Consider the following 21,256-nt stretch of genomic DNA (forward strand, 5'->3'; position numbering starts at 1 on the left):
AACGGGAGATGACGGACCTTCTTGAGGGGTTGAAAGGATGTCATCCTCAGGTTCTTCTTCAGAAGAACTTACAACCTGACCTTGTCCAGGTCTTTTGCTAGATTCCGCTGCCTTAGCGGCCTCAGCTGCTTTAGCTGCTTTAGCGGCCTCAGCGGCTTCACGGGCAGCGGCTCGAGGCTGGTAACTGGTACTCTTTACCCTTGGCATAGTGTTTATACCTATATTGCCAACGTTAGTGCCGTATTGATTAAAATATCGTCTCCCAGTAAAGCTGCGTAAGTGATAACGGACACTAACAGGCTCAACGTCAAGAATTTCAGTATCGGCAGGGATATCAGGGTTAGTAGGGTGAAAGGCACTTTCACGGTGAGCAATGGTCCTATGTATCATAAAAGCGCGTTTTTCTTCTTCAGAAGTTAACGTCTCAAAAGGGTAATCAATATTATCAGAAAGGGAAGACGAATTACCCTGATTACTACCAGTTTCTTTGCCTAAAGATTGTCTAATTAAACGACGCCTAGCAGTACTAAGGTTAGGAAAATTCTCTTCGACACTATCTTCAGACATTTAACTGAATATAAAAAATATAAAAATAGCATGAAAATCAGGGGTTAGGGTGCGACAGTACCTTCGATGTAAATCGCTGATTTAGTGCCTCTAACTGATAAGAAACGACGAAGAAGGAGAAAGTACGCCCGAGGAGACGGAATGCACAAACTGAACGCGAGGAAGATAAGAAAGGAAAGAACTTCGGTCGGCAACTTAAGCTTTTTTGAGAGGAAACTAGGAAGGAATGCGAAGTAATAAGAAAATGGCGAAATTTTGATCTAAAAAGGGGAAACTGAATGGCCAATTGAAGTGAAAGGCGGTTCAGAGATCCGACGGTTGATAATTTTTGAGCTTTTTCAAAAAGCAGCGGCAGGATTTGTGACACGTGTAAAAATTTTCCCGCCCCAAACAAACAAAAAAAAAAAAAAAAAAAAAAAAGAAAAAGAGGAAAAACGGTTACACTACCATAACGTACACTTTGAAATAAATTGACCTTGTAAGCTATCGGCATACAAGGTCACTTGGGGAGGAAAACGGAGTTTTTTCGCTCCCAGGCTTTTTGTAATAAATTGACCTTGTAAGCTATCGGCATACAAGGTCACTTGGGGAGGAAAACGGAGTTTTTTCGCTCCCAGGCTTTTTGTAATAAATTGACCTTGTAAGCTATCGGCATACAAGGTCACTTGGGGAGGAAAACGGAGTTTTTTCGCTCCCAGGCTTTTTGTAATAAATTGACCTTGTAAGCTATCAGCATACAAGGTCACTTGGGGAGGAAGTGGAGTTAATGAAAGTGATGAAGAACACGGCGTTACGGCACAAAAATTATACTCTTACGTAAATAGTAATAATAAAAAGTACTAAAAGTAGCGAACAAGAATAACACTTCTTAGCAAAAGAATATAGAGCTTAAAAATATATGAATATATAGAAGCTAATTTGCCTGGATACAGGTCGAGCAATTAAAATGAATTGTGACAACGCCAAGATCACAAGATCAGTAATAAAATTTTGTTAGTAAACAGTACTTGACAGAGTACAAGAAACGTTACTAGAGTACAAGAAACGTTACTACAATAAAATTTACAGCATAAAGAAAAGTCTGGAGTATGAGATATGGAACCCAAAATTTGTTTCGTTAGGTTCAGCTTGTTACTCATATAAACTGATCACGATGATGAATGATCATACGTCCTCACTTGGGGGGCTAATTGTATGGGATGATATCTGGGCATGACCGATATCTTGTGAAAACACACGACCAGGTTTTAATAATTATAGAGAAGATGCTGATATGTTACAGAAAGAAGACATGTCGGCTTGCCGAAATTCAACACGTGGCAACAGAAGCTCAACACTTGGCACAAAAGGCTCTGCATGGATGAGAGCCACCTGTCAAGGTAAACTATTATAAATAGTAGGTAAGACCTCATTAATGAGGGCATTAATTACTCTCTCTCTCTATTCTCTCTCTACTCTCTCTCTCTTACTTATCTTCTTTTCTCAAACACTTTCTGACTTTATCATCGGAGTGGTTGTCCCCGGATCACCCCGGGGTTAGCTAACTTCTTCTCATTGTGTAGGTTCTCAGCTTGCCGATAGGGGTATCAGAATCTCAAGTCCGAGTTCTTGGAAGAGTTAAGATCAGACAGAAACACATCCCCAATTTCCACCATTTTTGACACCATCTTTGATTTGAAAATTAAGCTCAATGGCAGTTGCATTAGAGGACACAATTACCCCTCTCATTTGGAGCTGACTATGTCCTTAATTTCACCCTTAGCTTAATTTATAGGGTTTCGTTTAATTTGGCGGTGGAGATGGTGTGTCATCAAAGTTGAGACAAGAAAGATGGTATTAGTGGAAAGTGGACATACACAAGGAAGGAGGGGGAAACTTTTATGGTGGTGGAGATGGTGTGTCATCAAAGTTGAGTAATTAGATGCTCAATCATATGCTTCTCTTAGCTTACATTAATAAAAAAATGAATTTAAATCCAATACACAATTCAATTAATTAGGCAATAATTAAACTTCTTAATCTACAATTTCAATTCAAAAAAGTAATAATCCTATAATATATTAATATAACCCCTATCCCTGATTCCTTACATCACACTTTACAATCTTCACGCCACCGTTCAGTCTCCGATAATCGAAAACCACCGACCCGTCTCCGGGCGCCGTATAATAACATGTCAACAATTAAGAACAACAACTTCGATCAAAGCGCAAGGAAATTTAGCTAGTGAAACAGATTAAAACACTCCAGTGTCATACACCTCATAACACCAGTTAAATGTGGTTAACTGATACAACCTGACGACGTCCATATGTTAAAGGATACATACGTAAACAATGGGTCTTTATAATTTATGCAAATTAGGGGCGTTTGGTTTGCGGAATATATGTATGAGGTATGAGTTTAGAATGATTTAAACCCATATTATATGTTTGGTTGTAAAAAGTATGAATTTTGAACCCATGTCCATGGGGTATGGGGTTTAGAAACTTGAGGGGAGGGGGGAGGTGGGTTTGACTCATTCCATTCCGTTAATCAAATAAAAGGAGAGAATAGTGAGAGATTCCATTCCAGAATCAAACCAAACACATGATATTAAGTATCAAGTTCCAACCCGATACCACCTTAACCCCATACCAAAGCAAACGCCCCCTGTTACTCCTGATAACGTTTGATAAACTTCCCAAGTACTCCCGAGCAATGACATTCAATTTATTCACGACATACTTGAAATTCAATTTCCCAATAAAGAAGAATTGAATTTCCAAAATCGTTATACTAATAATAAAGTCATGTAAAGCATGGGCTCCAAAAAAAAGCAGTAGAATAGGGTTTTACACCAGCAAACCAATGAATCAAGTAATTAGTTGTTGGTGATGTCGTGCATTTTCACTTGAAAGCAGGATCTTTGGAGGAGAGAGAATTCCACACAGAACTCAACTCCAACTCCATTGTCAACTTTACATCACTCTCTACTCTCACACTTTCTCTCTCATCATGCTGCTTCTTCTTCTTCTTCCATTCCCTAATCGTCTCGTTAAAAACCCCTAATTATCTCCCTCATCAAAATACCTAATTTACTAGTTATCAACCCCCAATTTGCCGCCATTTTTGCAAACTGGTTAATTTTACTCTCAGATTACTCGAATTCTGGCTATTGCACCCACTTCCTTTGGTTTGTTTAAACCTAGATTTTTTCGGGTAAACCCTTTTTCTTTAATTCTAATTTATCATTTAATTTTTGATTCATGCAACGTAACCCCTAATCTGTTTTTTGAATTTTGGAAAATTTGGTGTTGATGGGATTTGGATAGAGTTTTAGTTGCATTTTAGTATGTGATTAAGCCGTTTGATTGTAATTTACTTGTCAAAGTTTGGGTTTTTAAGCTTTAATCAGTAAATTATTCAATGTGCAATATTTTGTTAGGGCATGCAAGATGATTTGAGTGGTTTTTCGGATTTTTTAAAGGGTTTTATATTGATATAATGTACGAGTGTCTAATTTGAATGCTGATTTCGTATACTCTTGTTTTGATCTGCTTAATTTATTTCCTTCATAGCTTAGCTTTTTGTTAATCTTGAAAAATCTTTGTATTTGGTGTGAAAATGCTGCCTCTTTCAGAACGTCTTTGTATGATGAGATTACTAGATGTCTGATGATGGGAATAATCAACGCGGAATTGTAGAATCTACTCGGCGGTTTTATTCACTCTTTAGTCAGTGGATTTCCGGTTTAACGTTCAGGCAGCTTGCTGATCTGGTGAGTTTATTACACTGACAAACAATGTGGTACCATGTTCGGCTGTTCCTACTATTTGTGGTTTTTGACAAAAAATGACATTTATTTTGTTAAGTCTTCTTCTAGCACCTCTATGACAAATATGTATGGAATTGCAGGTCAAGTCTTCTTCTTCTAGCACCTCATATTATAATTTATCTGAGAAACAAGGAAATCAGAGTCAATTTTTTTTGGATAGAATGGAGACTATCGATATTACATCATCAGGAAGCGACATTGACTTGTCCTCCGATGATGATGACACTGTGGAAGTACCTCAACCTGAATTCTCGTATTCTAGTAGTAAAAGAGTTCTACCAAGTTGGACTAGAGAAAAGGGTCAGCAATCAACTCTCAAGACTTCAATGTTCAATTTGCTTGTCAATTTTTGGGCTGTTTCCAATGTTATTTTATCTTGTAGGTCCTCCAAAGGCATCTTCTAGCAGAGGATCATATTCGCGTGCTGGCAATCATCAAAGTGAATCCACTCCTAGCACTAGTTATGGCACAAGCAGTCGAACTCTGAATTCTCGAATTGGTGTAGGAAATGGAAGTAGTTCTCAGCCAAGGAAGAACGATGAAAAGTCAAATAGGAATATATCCTCGTACGCCCGTGATGCAGATCAAGAGCAACACCTGAATAAGAGGGTCCTCCCTCCTTACCTCCAAATTTCTGGGTCGCAGACTAATCAAAGCAGTTCTTGGGATAACTTAGCCAACAATCGTGGGTATCTTAGTAGGGGAAGTGCCGACGATAATTTTATGTATGATAATAACCATCCTCGCATTCTTCCTCATACTTTGGCGCGTGGAAGGCCTGGTTCATCATCGGATCATACTAGTTCAAGTGACCCTTACCAAAATGTGGGGTTTGGGGAAGATAGGGGTTTAGGTGACGAAAGAATAATCTATCAAGCTGCACTACAGGTACCCTTCCTATCTCCTTGCCATATCTTTGTGGTATGTTGCTTCACATACTTGTGCTCTGTTTCCTGAATAGTGCCTCATAAAATGATGCGCTTGGTACTCTTTAGGGGTGCTCTAGGTTGTTTTGAAATTCTCTTTATATGTAGTAGTAAATACTAGAATGGATGCGAGTCTGTTAAACTGCTGTGAGCTTGTGGTGAGCTTTTTACTGCATGAGTTGTTACTAATGGTGGTCAATTAATTTCTCTACTTATTAGGAACATGTTTAGGTCCAATAGAACTCTTTAGGGGTGCTCTAGCTTTTTCTGAAATTCTATTTATATGTTGTAGTATAATACTAGAATGGTAGCGAATCTTTTAAACTGCTGTGAGCTTGTGGTGAGCTTTTTACTGCATGAGTTGTTACCAATAATGGTCAATTAATTTATCTACTTATTAGGAACATGTTTAGGTCCATTAGAAGCTGCTTCCTTGTTCTCCCAGGAGTAACTTTATGCCATCTTCCCATGCTATTTCCAGTGGTATTATTACTGGGTATTTACATTTATCATTCTTTCTATACATGTGGGAGCTGAAATTTATCAGAATCTCTAGACATAAAATTTATATTGTTCATAGCTTGTATTTATATCATTTTGTTTATAGGGCACCCTTAGAAAACATTGCTCTTGAAATATATGGTGTATATAAGATGGTCCTTTGTTCCAAAATAAATGCCCCATCTGGAACTTTGACTCATAATATCTTTAATTATCAATAAGTATAATCGATACGTGTAAATAGTTGATATTAAAAAATTATACACTGAGACTATTCTAATAAGTGCCCCACCTAATCATGTTCAATATTATATATAAAGCACAAACATTGGTAAAGTGGTGTACTTGAAGTAGCAAATAGTTCAAAGGTCTAATTGAGTCATTTAATTGAATTGGAAGGAATCTTAAATTGATGGCTCAAACATTTGTATATCCATCAATTTTATAAGTGTTCAAACTATTGCAACACAAATTACTAGGCTATTTAAGATTCTTACATGAACATAACTAACATAACAAACATTACTCGCTCTTACAAATAAAACCTTAAAAGCAGTATTGTTCTTCAAGTTGTTTCTTGATTAATTGGAAACTTGGAACCACTTTGTAGGTAGCCAAAACCTATGACCTATATGGCTATATGTTTCCCATTTGTCCCTTTCCCCTTGGGTGAAGCCGTAACCACCGAAAAGATTTCCTTGAAACCTTATGGAGCTTGAAAGAAAGAAATGATTCAAATGAAAGGAAAGCAATATTTCAAAGAAAACGAAGTCCAACTTTCTTTTTATTAGGGAAGATACTTGTACTCAGTAGCATGTTATGAACCCCCAAAATTTGGGGAGCAGCGCTCTTATTGTATTTTGAATGCAGCGCTCATATTGTTTTAAAAAGCGCACCTAGGTGCTAGGCTAGTCTAGCGCAGGGCAAAACGCCTTGCTATATCAAGCGCAGAGTATTTCAAAATGTTCAAATCTTGTCCCTTAATAGTGTGTCTGCCTTATGTTGTTTGCGTCTCATGTTCAAAGATGATATAATTAGTAGATTTGGGTCAAAATTATACTAGGAAAAAAAAAATTCTTTTTTTTTCAAATCAATCCTTAGAATCTTTAAAAAGCTTATTCGAAAACCCTTGATTACAAGCATGAATTTGCTATGCTTAAATCCTCAATTCAAATACCCTAATTATAGCAAACCCTAATTTGCTGGTAGTGTAGCAATTGGGAAAATGGTGGTTACCGGCATTTGAAAACAATTGCATGCGAGCACTGGTCTGCCAGTTTTCGTTGCCGGTTAAGCATTCTAGGTGTTCTTTCTCTTTCTATTTGTTATTTGCTCTTCTCTTTCGTTCATACTTTTGCTTTGATCTTCTCTTCTCCTTTTTCTAAAATTTTCATTCTTCTCTTTTCTATTTTCTGAAATTCTATCTTATTTGAATTGGTTTGTAAGGTTGTCTCCTCTATGACCCCACTTGCAGTGTGGGTTGCTATTTTCTTTTATTTTTCTTGTTATTTTCTCAAGTTTGGTCTGATTGACTCAACTTTGAGCTTAGCTGTATTTCAATGATTAAGATAAAACATTACCAAGTGGGATCTTGTTAGATTCGTCTCAACATGTATTTTTCAAATATTGAATTTTCTTAGTTGCTAGATTTAAAAATCTCTGTGACTGATTAGCTTAAGTTTGCAACTATGCTCTCTTTGGTTTGTTCTATTGCTTATATGGCGTCCTTCATTTGTTACTCTTTACATTCATCTATTCTTGAACCGTGGTAAGTTTGCTGTTGATGAAAGATTACTCTTTTGCTGGGTTTTATTGGAGATCTGATCTTTTGTTTGAGATCTTAGAGTAAAGTCATTGTAGTATATAGTATATGATGGTTCTATACTTGCGCCATTGTTTTCTATTATTTTAATTCATTGCACATTAGTTGCTTATCTATCTTATTGTTGCTTTAAATATATATGCAGGAAATTAGCCAGCCAACTGCTGAAGTTGATATTCCTCCTGGGCTCTTAACTGTCCCCCTTTTGAGACACCAGGTTTTTTTTTCCTTATAGCCAAAACTCAAAAGCCTGAAGTATTTGTGATTATTTGCAGTAGTTTTCTTGCAGAGCTCTGAACTTTATGAATATACATAATGTATTAAATTTTGGGTACTTGGCCTTCTCACTTAAGGATCTTATGTGTGTTTCTCACAGAAAATTGCACTGGCTTGGATGGTTGAGAAGGAGTCAAGAACTATGCATTGTTTGGGTGGAATTCTTGCAGATGACCAGGTTAGTCTCATGCTTCATGCTGTCATGCACTCATACTTGCATGTATATTAACATTTGATGCTAGACATTTATGTATTTGTCCTTTGTAATTTTGTATCATTGATTTTATTTTTAACATCCCCCCTTATGTAATTTGGAACTTGTATTGTACTTGGAGTTACATGTGGTCAATTTTCCTTGAGGATCCTTTTGCTTGTAATTATCTCTCCTCTTAAGGGTTTAACATGCTAAGTTTATGTGATTTTCAGGGACTGGGTAAGACTATCTCAACTATCGCCCTGATACTTAAACAGTGGCCATCACAGTCGAAGTATCAATCAGATAAAAATACCAATATCAATACTGAAGCTTTGAACTTGGATGATGACGATGATGACAATGTAGGAAGTAAAACAGTGGATCCTAATGTTGGGAAGAGCAAATTAGAGGAGGATTCTAACAATAAACCTGAAACACTTGATTTGGATAGTGTGGATGATGATGATAATGGAAGTGCCACTACTGAAACTGTCAATAAAATGGAGAATTTTGATGGTACAAAATCTAAATCAGGTTCAAGTTCTTCACTTCCGCCAATTCAGAAGAAAAGACCACCTGCAGGTACATTGATCGTGTGTCCAGCAACTGTTCTGAGGCAGTGGAATCGAGAGTTGCTTGAAAAAGTTGCTAATAAAGTAAAGTTACGTATTTTGGTGTATCATGGTGGTAATAGGACAAAGGATCCTGCTATGCTGGCCAAGCAGGATGTGGTGCTTACCACTTATTCTATAGTTAGTAATGAGGTTCCTAAGCAATCTATAGTCGATGAGGATGATGGTGAGCAAAAACCTGGGGATAGGCACGGGCTATCATCTGACTTTACTGGTACTAAGAAGCGGAAACATTCATCCACCACCAGTAAAAAAGGGAAGAAAGGCAAGAATGTAGCTGATGGCTCTTTATGTAGTCAGGCTGGTGCACTTGCCAGAGTGAATTGGTTTAGAGTGGTACTAGATGAAGCACAAACCATTAAAAATCGTAGGACACTAACAGCTAGAGCCTGCTGCGGATTGAGAGCTAAAAGAAGGTGGTGTTTATCTGGAACCCCCATACAAAATTCAATTGATGAAATGTACAGCTACTTCAGGTTTCTTAGACATCACTTTTATTCTAGTTACAAAAATTTTTATGGAGGAATAAAAAACCCGATTTCTAGAGATCCAAATATAGGCTACAAGAAGCTTCAAGCAGTACTGAGGACTTTATTGCTGCGGCGCACAAAAGGTTATCCTTTTCTTATCATTGCCATCTCTTTCTAAACACTGGTCTCGTAGCGTTGTTTGATTGTGTCCATAAGCTGTCTGCTGCATCTTGTGACTACTGATTTGCCTCTTTTTTAAAAATTTTTTTATTATTATTATTATTATTATTATTATTATTATTTTTTTTTTTTTTATTTTATTTTATTTTATTTTATTTTATTTATTTATTTATTTATTTTTTCATCTGTACTGGTTTAGATATACTTCCTCTTATTTTTTAATCGCACCGTTTCACCTTTTGTATGGGCACAAGATTTAAAAAAAGCATAAAAGATGGGGGGTCTCAAATTTGCCCATGTGATACAAACAAATGAGAGAGAGAAAAGGTGGGGTATAATAGTTGTTATCACAGTTGATTAAGGGTAATTAGGCTATTTTGTGTATGAACACTAGAATTAGGTGAATAAAGCATACCAAATAAAGATGTGGTGCAATTAATATGCAACTTTCCCAAAAGGAAAAATGTACCAATAAAAAAAAAGTACTTTTTAGATGGTGTATAAGACAGATGATCGTTGTGTACTGGATGATTAATTTTGCTGATGTGGAGACTGCTATGATTTTTCCAAATGCAGTGAGATAGAGGGTTGAATCTAACTTGCTATAGTTTCTCACGTGGGAGATGTTAACTACAATATAAGAGATTATTCATAATGTATATTCTTATTGCTTATCAAAAAAATAGAAACATCTAAAATGGAGAATAGTTCTTGAATAGATTCTGATTTTTTTAGAAGTATGAATTAAAGTGATTTAAATTGTGGAACAATAATTTTAAGATTCCAAGGAAGTTGAATTGATTATTTAATATTTTCAACGTATATTTAGCCTATACTGATTTCAAATCTGTAAAAGTGTGGAATTTTGTGCAATAGGTAGCGAAATTTCTTTTTTTAATTTGACTATTTTCTGCTTATATTTGCACTCTTTAGTCTTTATAGTTTTAGTGCGTGATGAAGTTTGTGAAATGGTTTTAATAGTTCAATTACTTCTTATAAGCACTTTGGATTTTGTTATGAACAATGCTTTCTGAGTACAATAGTGTTTTTTTATTTTTATTTTTTTATTTTTTTTTAAAAAAAAAAAATATATTTTTTAATACAGAGACATTACTTGATGGAGAACCTATTATTAGCCTACCTCCTAAGTTCATAAAGATGAAGGCTGTGACCTTCACTGCTGAGGAGCGGTCCTTTTATGCTCAATTGGAAGCTGAATCACGCTCACAGTTTAAGGTGTTTATCTTTTCTTAAATCTTTTGTATCCTTGCTTTCTAGTTGCAATTTTTCTGTGACACTGGCACTTTTGATCCTTTTTATATTGGGCTGTTGGCCTATTTCTATTTGAACTTCTTTGTGACCTTGGTCTATTAAATCACTGGAAGCTAGGATGCAGAATCCTTTATCATTACAGCTGACACACTTTGTTTCCTTTCGGTTTATTGATTTCTGTGGTCCACTGGCTACAGTTTGCTGTATTGTTTAAATGATTAATTGAAAGGAAAAAAACAAGAAAAATCGTTTAATTTGTATGAAACAACAAAAGTTTAAGGAGAGGCTTCTTATAAAATAGTGTTATTAAATATTAATCTGGCAGAACCATGTTGGCTGACATCATCACTGTTTCATGCGTGTCAATTTTATTTAAGTTGAGTCACTGGTTGATGTATATACTTCCTCCGTTATGCATAATAAAATTTCGAATATCAGTAGTTTTGTTACTCACTTACTCTATATGTTCTAAAGTTTATATTTTTAAAGTATAAACAAGTTTATATTTATTTTCGTTTTAAATTTTATTTTTAGCCCAACAATGTTTTATGAACTGTTTTGTTTTCCTTTGCTAAAGCTTTCTCAAACCTTTATGTTTTCAACTTGAACGTTTTAACCACTCTTTTAAAAACTTTCTTGAATTTTATTCGTGATTTTCCTTTAAAACTCCCTTAGTTTTACTTAATTTTTCTTGACCATGGAGGGTTAAACGAGGGAGAGGAAGACCGAAGATGACTTAGTTGGAAGGAGTTAGGAAGGATATGAAGTATATGAATTTGCATGAGGATGAGGCTTTGGATCGTAAGGATTGAAGGAGGAAGATTTTTGTTGATGACTACACGAAATAATCACTTTTGGGTTCATGTAGCCGACCCCACTTATGGAATTAAGGCTTTGATTGATTGATTGCTCTTTCATTTCTTCACTTAACTCACCTTTTTTCAAACTATTTTAAATGATGGTTTTGTTCGTTTCTTTATATCATACGATTCTTTATGACGATTCATGTTATTCGACGCCTAATCATTTTGGGACTAAGACTTTGATTTTGTTGTTTTAAACAAGATCCCACATTACTATATTTTCCTTATGTATAACTTACAAAATATGGTCAAAGGAGTCTGTGATTAGTGTATAGTTCAAATGGCACAAATAAATAATTGAGGAAGTATTAAATTCGAATTGTGACTGATTCTGATACTGAAGTGCAATGTTGAATGTGCTGTCTTCTTCTCTTGTCAATTTACATATATATATATATATATATATATATATATATATATAATTTTGGAAATTAACGCTCAAGTGTTTTCATTTCAAGACATAGTTTTACATCCAGTAACAAAAAAGTTGCTTTCATAACATCATACGTTCTCTTCAATTGATAGTTCGAATTACCATGCTATGATAACCTAGTAATACTTTCAGTAATCTACCTTCTTTTTCGGAGAAATGGAGACAATCGTTCATTCTATTTGATGGGCTATAAAAAATGGTATTAAAAAGACAGTGTTGCTATCAACCTTATAAGGAGTATATAATAGAAGTTTGAGAAGAGAAATGATGCTCTTAAATCTTTTGTAAAGACCACCAGAAACTCCAACCTTTAATCTGTAGGCTCTAGAAGTGATCGTAATTTTGGATGAAACCTGCCATTTGAGGCTTTTCTTATAAATTATCTGGTATTTGAAATTAAATAATTGTCTTGCAGGCTTACGCAGCTGCTGGTACAGTTAATCAAAACTATGCCAACATTCTGTTGATGATATTGCGCCTCCGCCAGGCTTGTGATCACCCTCTTCTTGTGAAGGGATTTAATTCTGACTCTGGTAAAAGAACAAATCTAGAGAAAGCTAAGAAACTCCCTACGCATGTTTTGATGGGATTATTGGATCATTTGGAAGCAGCCTCTGCTATTTGTCTCCTTTGCACTGTATGTTCTTGTTAGAACCGTTTTAATTCCTTAAACCGGCTTTCTTATTAAACTTGATGTATGTGGCTTTTCACCCTTGTTATTTTAAATTTAGATCATTCTGTGGTTTAGAATACTTTTTGGTTCCTTCTTGTTTAGTTTCAATTGGGGGATTTGGGAAATTGAGTTTTTTCTTCTGTTGTTACAAATGTGCTAATTTACAATGTTTTATTTTTATTTATTTTTTTATTATTTATTTTTTATATATTTTATTTATTTATTTATTTTTACTTTTATGTATTTTATTTTTGACCTTGTTACCTTTAAAACAGTTACTTCCTTTTTAGTTAAATCATTCTCGAGTCTAGATTTATCATTGTAGAGGTTCCTTCTTCATATTCGCTGTGTGTCACTTCACTCACATGGATACTCTGCTGTGGTCATTTCCCTTAGAGGGTGGAGGTCGGGTGTTGTGAATCTGGCTGACTGCCTGACTGCTTACTTAAAACTGTATTGTTGCATTTCTAATAGTGGGTATCTTGTACCACCGTTATTTTGACTGTCTAAGATTCCTCTCTCTTTTTAAGTTTTGGAAAAATTACCTAGAATTCAACCTTTGCCCCGTTTTCCCAAAATAATCCCACCTTTGGATTATTCCAAAATAATCCTACCTTCAAATTCCTTCTTCCCATAATGAACCTAAAAGACCGGTTACCTAAACAACCAGTCCCTTTCTCTCTTCTTCCTCCCATCATCTGCCATCAATCATCATCTTCCACCATTACCACCTCCCAAAGCTCCACCTCTATTTTATCTCCCCCTGTTTCTTCCTTCTACCCCAACCACCCCTGCCCCTTTCCCCTAGAAGGCCTGCCACTCCCTTTTCCCGTCAGCGGCTCAGCCACCTTGCTTCCCCTCCCCTTTCCCATATCCACCTTGCCCCTGAACCCCTCATCCCTGAAACCACCACTCCCTGCCCCTACCACTGAAATGAAACCCTTGTTCACCCTCACCGAGTCACCGTCGGTTTATGGGTTACGAGGTGAACGAGGGTTTTGTTTTGGTGGTGGGCTGGAAGGTGACAGAAATTGAGGTGGGTGGGGATTTCGGCCGGTTTTGTGCTGGTGGTTGTGGTTAGTGGCGGTGGTGGTAGTTCATGGTGAGTGGTGAAGTTCGTGGTTTTGATAGGTTTTGGTGTGTGGTGTAGTGAGGTCTCGAGGGTGGATGAAGTGTTTCGTGGTGGTGGTTGTGGTTCATGGTGATGTTGGTGTTTTTGTTGGCTGGTAAGAGGAAGGGAAGGTGAGGTGGTAGTTGAGGAAGATGGTGGTAATGGAGGAAGGCCATGGAAGGGAGAGGAGAGAGAAAGAAGGATGGTGGTGACTAAGGTGGTAGTGGAAGAGAGAGAAAGAAGGTGAGGAGAGAGACATCAATAGAGGTGGTGGGATTTTTTTTTTTTTTTTTTTAAATTTTACGACTCAATTTAAAAAAAACAGTAAATTAAAAAAACAAAAAACCAATCATGAAGTGCCACGTAGCATATGTAACTGGTTGTATCGGATAGGTGTGATTTACAAGGTGTGATATGGGAAGATGGGGTTAAGGTTGGATTAATCCAATGTATAAAAAGGCTCCAGGCGCACTTAGGCGTTTGGAGTACCTTAAGGCGCGCCGTGGTGCGCCTCATTGAAGTTAGGCGCATATAATAAGAAATAAAAATTTTTTGAAAAAAACTCATTGTGCGCCTCAGGCTGCGCCTAGGCTTGCCTCTGTGCGCCTCATTGAAATCGTCTCGCCCAGACCATAAAAAATTAAAAAGCGCATGACCTCCTTGCGCCAGGATTAATCTAGAATAATCGAAAGGTGGGAGTATTTTGGGAGAATAGAGTGAAGGTTGGATTATTCTAGGTAATTTTCCCTTAATTTTATTGTTTTAATTTTGGGGTCGTATGTGTGTATTTTTGGGACTAAGGCTTTGTTGTTGTTGCTGATTATATGTGTGTACACGCCCAAATATTAAGTAGGTAAAATAAAATGTTACAGGACTTGTGATTTTAACTGTTTAGAATGATTATTGCAAATTTTACCTTAATGTTTAAAATTGAATTTTACTTTTCAAAACTAGCTTTACCAAATCAAAATGACTTTTAATAACTATTTTATTACTAGAAGTTTGTGGACAAGTCAAAAACTTTATAAGAAGTTTGATATTTGTCATTAACTTTATGAGGGTCAAGACTTAGGACTACTAGTTGATTACTAAATTCAACCTTGCTCATTAAAAATGTGGTTGTCCGTATACAAATGACGAACAGTTGGTTCTAAGGTGTTAAAAATGGTTTTATTTGCGATTTGTTGGTGTACCTGGAATGAAAGAAACCAGTGAATTTGTTGTACTGTTTCGTCTGATTTGTTGAGTTCTGAATTTCAATTTGAAAGGCTATTTAATACCAGGATTCAAGTTTTAGCTTGCTAGCATTGCTCAACTCTTCTTGATTTTGTTGATAAACTACTTGGATGATAGCTCAAGTGTATGTGATTTTTTCCCCTCCTGTTGTGCATTGACCCTCTTGATGTCTTTCTAGTACAAGTTTTTATTATTTTTTAAAAATCTTTTTTTGTTTCTTGAAAATTACTTCCTCTGCTCCACAAATATTGCAACATTTCCTTATGTGCACATGTTTTGTTTTTTTTTCTTCTCTCTCCTTATCACATGGGTCCCTGTCTTTATTCATCTCAATCTCTCTCCTTTTCTCAAAATCCATGTCTCATCCCCATGTTGCAATATTTGGGGAGCAGAAGAAGTATTGTCTTAAGGTGAAGAGAATAGGGCCTTAGCGGTAGAGATATAGTTACTGTGGTTAAGCCACTCTTACACCGCTGCCAGAGACTCACAGTTTTAATGCACTCTCTGCCATTCTAGCTGTAATCAGACCATCTAACCCACATGTTCTACGCCAAAGACATATAAAAACAAATAAACCCCCTCATACCCTTTTTTAATCTAAAAAGTGTGCTCCATAATGTGCTAGTCCCCTCGGATTTGGAAAGTATCTGAATATTGATAATCTCATTTGGAGTTGTCTTCATTGTTGTGTACATTTTGCAAACTTGGAGGCCTTTTCTTGAAGTTTGTGGAGGAATGTAGTGCGTGCTATCTTTTAGTGTATTTAGGTAACTATAGAATGTTTAATAATCTTTGTCAAAAAAAAAAAAAAGTTTAATAGTCAGCAATGTCTTTTGGGATGCTTTTGGTTGTGGCTATAATTTTTGTCCTTTGCTATCCAGAGTGTGGCGTATTTTTTTTAGGTTCCCTTATTTGTTCACTGACTGAGGACCTTTCTTCTGGTAATTAAAAGATAACAAGTTAAATGTATTAGGGATAGATGGTTATGAATTACTGTGACTGTTCAGACAAGCTGTGGCTGGTAGATCCAAACTAAGACCATCATTAATTAACTCCTTTAATCTTTCCTTCTCGGCCCCGCCACCCCCCCCCCCCCCCCCCCCCCCCCCCCCCCCCTAATCCATGGAATACCTTCTTTTTTCCAGTTATCTTCACTGGATGGCCCAAAGTCTTTGTTGGAGACAACTGAGTCATAAATTCATAGTCAATAGGTCATCTGGACAAGTGGACATCTGAGTCCTTGATCTGTATCTGTTTTGTACTCTGGCTCTGCAACTAAGAATTAAGGAAAACGGGGACAAAAAAAGAGGGAAAAAATACATTATCACCTTATGTTAAAAGCTTCTGTTGATTTAATGTGAGTTAATATTTTGTTTTAACTGATGCTTCTGCAGGATCCAGCTGAGGATGCTGTTGTTACCATTTGTGGGCATGTTTTCTGCTACCAATGTGTGGCAGATTATCTGAATGGTGATGACAATCTGTGCCCTGCTCGTAGATGCAAGCAACAACTAAGTGATGATGTTCTCTTCTCAGAGGCTACTCTAATAAGTTGTGTTTCTGGTGATGTTGATGGCAATATTTCAACTGACAATGGTAGTTCCAAGGCTTCATCTATACTTAGTAATGAGTATAGCTCCTCTAAAATTAAGGCAGCACTCGAGATACTGTTCTCTCATTGTGAATTAAACAGTAAATGTATAAAGGTTGATGAGCCGGGGGAGACAAGTAAAGAGAATTCTATGTCTGCACAAGTGAGAACTGAGAAAATGGAGAGTTCATCCACGCAAGGACCAATAAAAACAATTGTTTTCTCTCAGTGGACTCGCATGCTTGATTTGTTCGAGTATTCTTTAAATCTGTATTGCCTCCAATATAGGAGGCTTGATGGTAGTATGTCTTTGGCTGCAAGAGACCGGGCTGTCAGAGAGTTCAATACTGATCCTGAGGTTTGTTTCTTTTGTTTTCAATCTTTAACTGATTTGTTGCTCTTCTCATTTATTTTTACATGGTAAGAAAATATTGATCTCAGCTAATCCCTTTATTCTAAGTGGAAGTAGATGTGGTGCTGAGTACCTAATGTGAAAATGAAGTGTGTGTGTGTGTGTGTGTTTCTGGCTGCTTATGGGAAAGAGTGGCAGAATATTCCCTAGTCAAAGCAATGTGATACAATACCATAATATTTTGTTGTACGTAACACCGTAACACGTTTGAGGAATTTCTTTTCCTCCTTCACAATCGCTTTTAATTGATGGATTTACTTGGCAATAATGTGCAGTTGCACACTGAATGCTTTGTACAGATGGTTTAAGAGAATTTGTGCTCCAATCAGTATCTTAGTTCAGTTAGTTAACATGCTTTAGGCTTTAGCATAGATATAATTTGTGCGTGTTTGCGTGCGTTCCATCACTATGTACATTTTCAATGGAGAAAAATAATATTTTGGTTTGCGATTATAGTGGGCTAATCAAACTGTCAGCATCACTATTCAATAAAAAATTGCAGAATATTGTGGCATATTACATCAAGGATAAAAGGATGTGTGTATCCGACCCCCATTAGCCCACTGACGAGGGGAGCCTCTTTGGAGCATTTGGGTTAGTGACCTTAGTATCAATGTTGATTCTTGCAGTGTTGACATGGCATGCCTAGGCGCGCTGCCTAAGCTCTTAGAATGCTTTGGGTGAGGCTTTTTATGAGGAACTCTATGGTGTGTATAAAGGCACATTAGCTGCATTTTCATGCTAGCAACCTTTTCTTTATACACGTCTATATATCTAAAACTATGCTTCCTTCTTTGAAGCTCACACCTGAAGCTCTAGGACCCTTATCGTCTAAGGGTGCCTCAATCCTTTTCATACACCAGATGCCTGTTTTCTACTAGTATAATGTAAATGCTACAGAAAACTTTAACGTGATGTGCTTTGTTAGTGTTGCACAACGCGTACTGACTTTTTCTCCATACAGGAAATGATGGTGTGTAGGGGAGGAGGGGGTGATAATTCTTTAATTGTAAGCAGATTTATTACTATGTCTTGTAGATGTTTACTGAATCTGATACTTCACTAGACAACAAAGAAAAGAGGCCAAGTAGGAGAGATGTCAAGTTAGGATTTTGTTAGTTGGAAAGTAGGTTTTAAATAACTGGAAACTTAAAATGTAAATGGGCACGGGGTTGTCTTGTAGAGATGAGCATCTAATCTTTTTAGAGTATAAGTTATTTGTGTATCCCTTTTAAGTTGGATACTTTTTTGTGACTAAGAAGAGCCTAATATGTTAACCAAGCCAACTCCCCATTTCGACTAGTTGAGTCGGCAGTTTGGCCTTCTGCTTTATACATATCTGAGTTTCCCTTGATATGAATAATAATGTGTTTGCAGCTGAAGTTCTTTGTATGTCTTTCCAAGGATAATTTTGTGTAAAGTATCGTATACCAGAGTATAAGAATACATGTTTATATCACCTGATATAATAAAAACCGTTCTTTGTTTGATATTTTCTATTAATATCTCTATGGTGCATGCATTATTTCTTTCCGTCATTAGTAGTGCTGTTTTGTGTAGCCAATGAATTCACTAGCATTGTTGATAATCTTATTCTTGGATTTACATTGGTACCTGTTATTGGTTTTAGCTTTTGGTGTAGTTTTCCTTGGCGTGCTCTTGTAATTTGCTGCGATTATAATTTATAAATCTGATTTTGTGGGCTTCCTTGTAGGTCACTGTCATGCTGATGTCTCTCAAAGCTGGTAACCTTGGGTTGAACATGGTTGCAGCTTGCCATGTTATCCTTTTGGATCTTTGGTGGAACCCAAGCACAGAAGACCAAGCAATTGATCGAGCACATCGTATTGGGCAAACTCGGCCTGTTACCGTGTCAAGGATTACAATCAAGGACACTGTCGAAGATCGTATTTTAGCTCTCCAGGTATTGTGTGCCACATTCAGTTCTCTCCCGTATTTCATTTTAATGCTTTATAATATGTTTACTGCTGCTTTGGTGTATAGAGTAAATTGTGTGTATAATCTCTTGTTGCATAGCAATGAAAAACTTGCCTAGTTTGAACTTTGAAGCCACCTTGGAGGCTAAATTGACTGGCTGTGTTGATCGTTAAATTTAAGGAGTGTAAGAGTACTAGTCTGGGCAGCTAGAATAAGTTGAATTATTTCCGAAAATGCAACAGTTACTTATCAATCTCTTTTTCACTTTTTCCATTATATGAATATTGTAATAGCTTGGGCTTCTATACTAAATTTGTGCATTGGGCATGTTGAAAGTAAAATGTTTGAGGAGCTGTCTGTTTGAACAATATGCTCTAAAAGATCTAAGCGTACAGTATCTTGCTATATCATCAACAGAACATGCTTGACCTAGTAAAGATGTGTCCTCTGTCCTCTGCCCAACTTTTGAGAAAATTCCTCAATTATTTTGATCAACAGAAATAAAGCCAGATGCCTGAAAGTTTATCTTGCCAAGAAAATCATTCTGAATAGTTCAATTGTGTAGGGGTTGTAATCAAGATTGTACCTTTTTATTATGAACTTATATTTTCTTTGGTGTGTATATTATGCAAATTTGTCCCTGGAGCACAATGTTCCCTTGTCTGATGATTTGGTGAACTGCAGGAAGAGAAGAGGAAGATTGTGGCGTCTGCATTTGGTGAAGACCATGTCTCTGGTTCTGGAGCTCGTCTCACCATTGATGATCTCAAATACATTTTTCTCGGGAATCAACCCATATAAAAAAAAAAAATAAAAATTCTATGGCTTCATTTTTCAATTGCCCCCTCCATGTTTTGTTGCGTGCATGTTTGAATAGTTGGCCTCTTGGGCGTCTTATGAGCCCTGTTTGCCAGTGGTGGTTCCCAGCAACAGTCTTAGGTGTTTCAGTGACAATTTTAGGTTAGTTTCTTTTCTGTTGAACATAATTTTTTGTTGGAAGCCACCAGACTTGTTTGGGGGGTGAGAAGGCTAGCATATACTATGTAAATAATGCAGTTTATTTCTATATATCTTAGCAGTAGTCAATTATCTAAAGTTGCTTTTTCACCAAGGAAATGGATGGTAAGATGGCAAACGGTGTGATGAACTTGGTCTATCTTCTCTAAATGTTATACATTGATCAAATCCTCACAACATCGACATAAAATCATGTTCTTTTTATTGTGCAATCAAATATTGGTATGTACGGGGTGTCATTAAAGGGCTGCCATGAGTTTAGGGGAATAGTAAGTTATGTTGAAATCACCAGTTTCGGTGATAAATCTTATAAAAACCATTTGGAGTTTTGGATTATTGTTATGGGGTTCGTTCTGTTTCGCATTGTCTATTTGAATTGTGTATAATAACCTTTCTTTTTAGAGAATTTTCAAAAACTTTGAACCTGAAAAGGAAAGAGGCTGAGGAGCTTCCCATCAACATCATGTGGCCTTGGAAGGAGTGATTTGGAATCATCTATTTTGCCTCATAACAATCAATTTAGCTAGTTACAAACATGTTTTTATCATCATTGACTCAAGATTATCTCGAGCTTTTATGTAACTGACTATCGAATGTATATTGTTGCAAACAATCTTTTATGACCACGAGAATACGAGATGCATCATGCACCATTACTTGAGTTTTGTTTACACTGGTTTCCCAATTTTTTTCTAAATCAGTCCGATTTCATGTATTATAGCCTTGACTTTAGTCTTTAATTCTTTATAGAACATTTTTTTTCATAAGTTAGACATCTAGTTATTCGTGAGGGTCCAGATTTATATGTGTATTATGTGAGGGTTGGGGATAAAAGAAGCAGGAGTTAGCTGAAAAATGAATGGCTAATAGAGACATGAAAAGCAGAAAAGGGAAGGGTCATCTTTAGTGTAAAAAATCATTGAAAAGTGAGTTGTACCTTTGCAGATAAAAAAGTCTTTGGTTGAAAGGACTCTAATCCAAGCAGCAGCAGCAGCAGCTAAGTATGTAAATGCAGTTAAAGAAAGTTTACTCATGCTTTCACATGTACACACACAAAAACAGATTTATCTGTTGTTCATCATTTCTAAAACCCCTTTTTCTTTTATTTCTGTTTATTATGTTTGTTCACTTTTATTTGATACGGAGTAAAAAAAAAAGTGCTGCCAAAGATAGGAAGGTGCATGGTGCGTTTGGACAAACAACTACTCGTATCGTATGTCATTGTCACTCATTTTTATTTGCAACCAACTTTCTTAAATTACTATCACTACTACTAAACAGTAAACACCTCCATTTATTTAAGATTATTGGTACTCGCCGCCA

The 21,256-nt window shown here is 36.4% G+C and overlaps 1 protein-coding gene across 1 annotated transcript; it reads left to right on the plus strand.

Annotated features, from left to right (window-relative positions):
• Positions 1-3,307: 3,307 nt before the first annotated feature.
• LOC145619197 (helicase-like transcription factor CHR28) lies at positions 3,308-20,555 on the plus strand. Its single transcript, XM_081673838.1, has 12 exons — positions 3,308-3,768; positions 4,190-4,327; positions 4,465-4,684; positions 4,767-5,272; positions 7,779-7,850; positions 8,010-8,087; positions 8,336-9,350; positions 10,493-10,623; positions 12,371-12,592; positions 16,370-16,924; positions 18,693-18,902; positions 19,601-20,555. Exons 2-12 carry the CDS (start codon positions 4,217-4,219, stop codon positions 19,715-19,717), a joined length of 3,237 nt encoding a protein of 1,078 aa, XP_081529964.1. The 5' UTR covers positions 3,308-3,768; positions 4,190-4,216; the 3' UTR covers positions 19,718-20,555.
• Positions 20,556-21,256: the final 701 nt, after the last annotated feature.

This window comes from Chenopodium album, chromosome 27 (genome assembly GCF_948465745.1).
Source record: "Chenopodium album chromosome 27, dcCheAlbu1.1, whole genome shotgun sequence".
NCBI lineage: Eukaryota > Viridiplantae > Streptophyta > Magnoliopsida > Caryophyllales > Amaranthaceae > Chenopodium > Chenopodium album.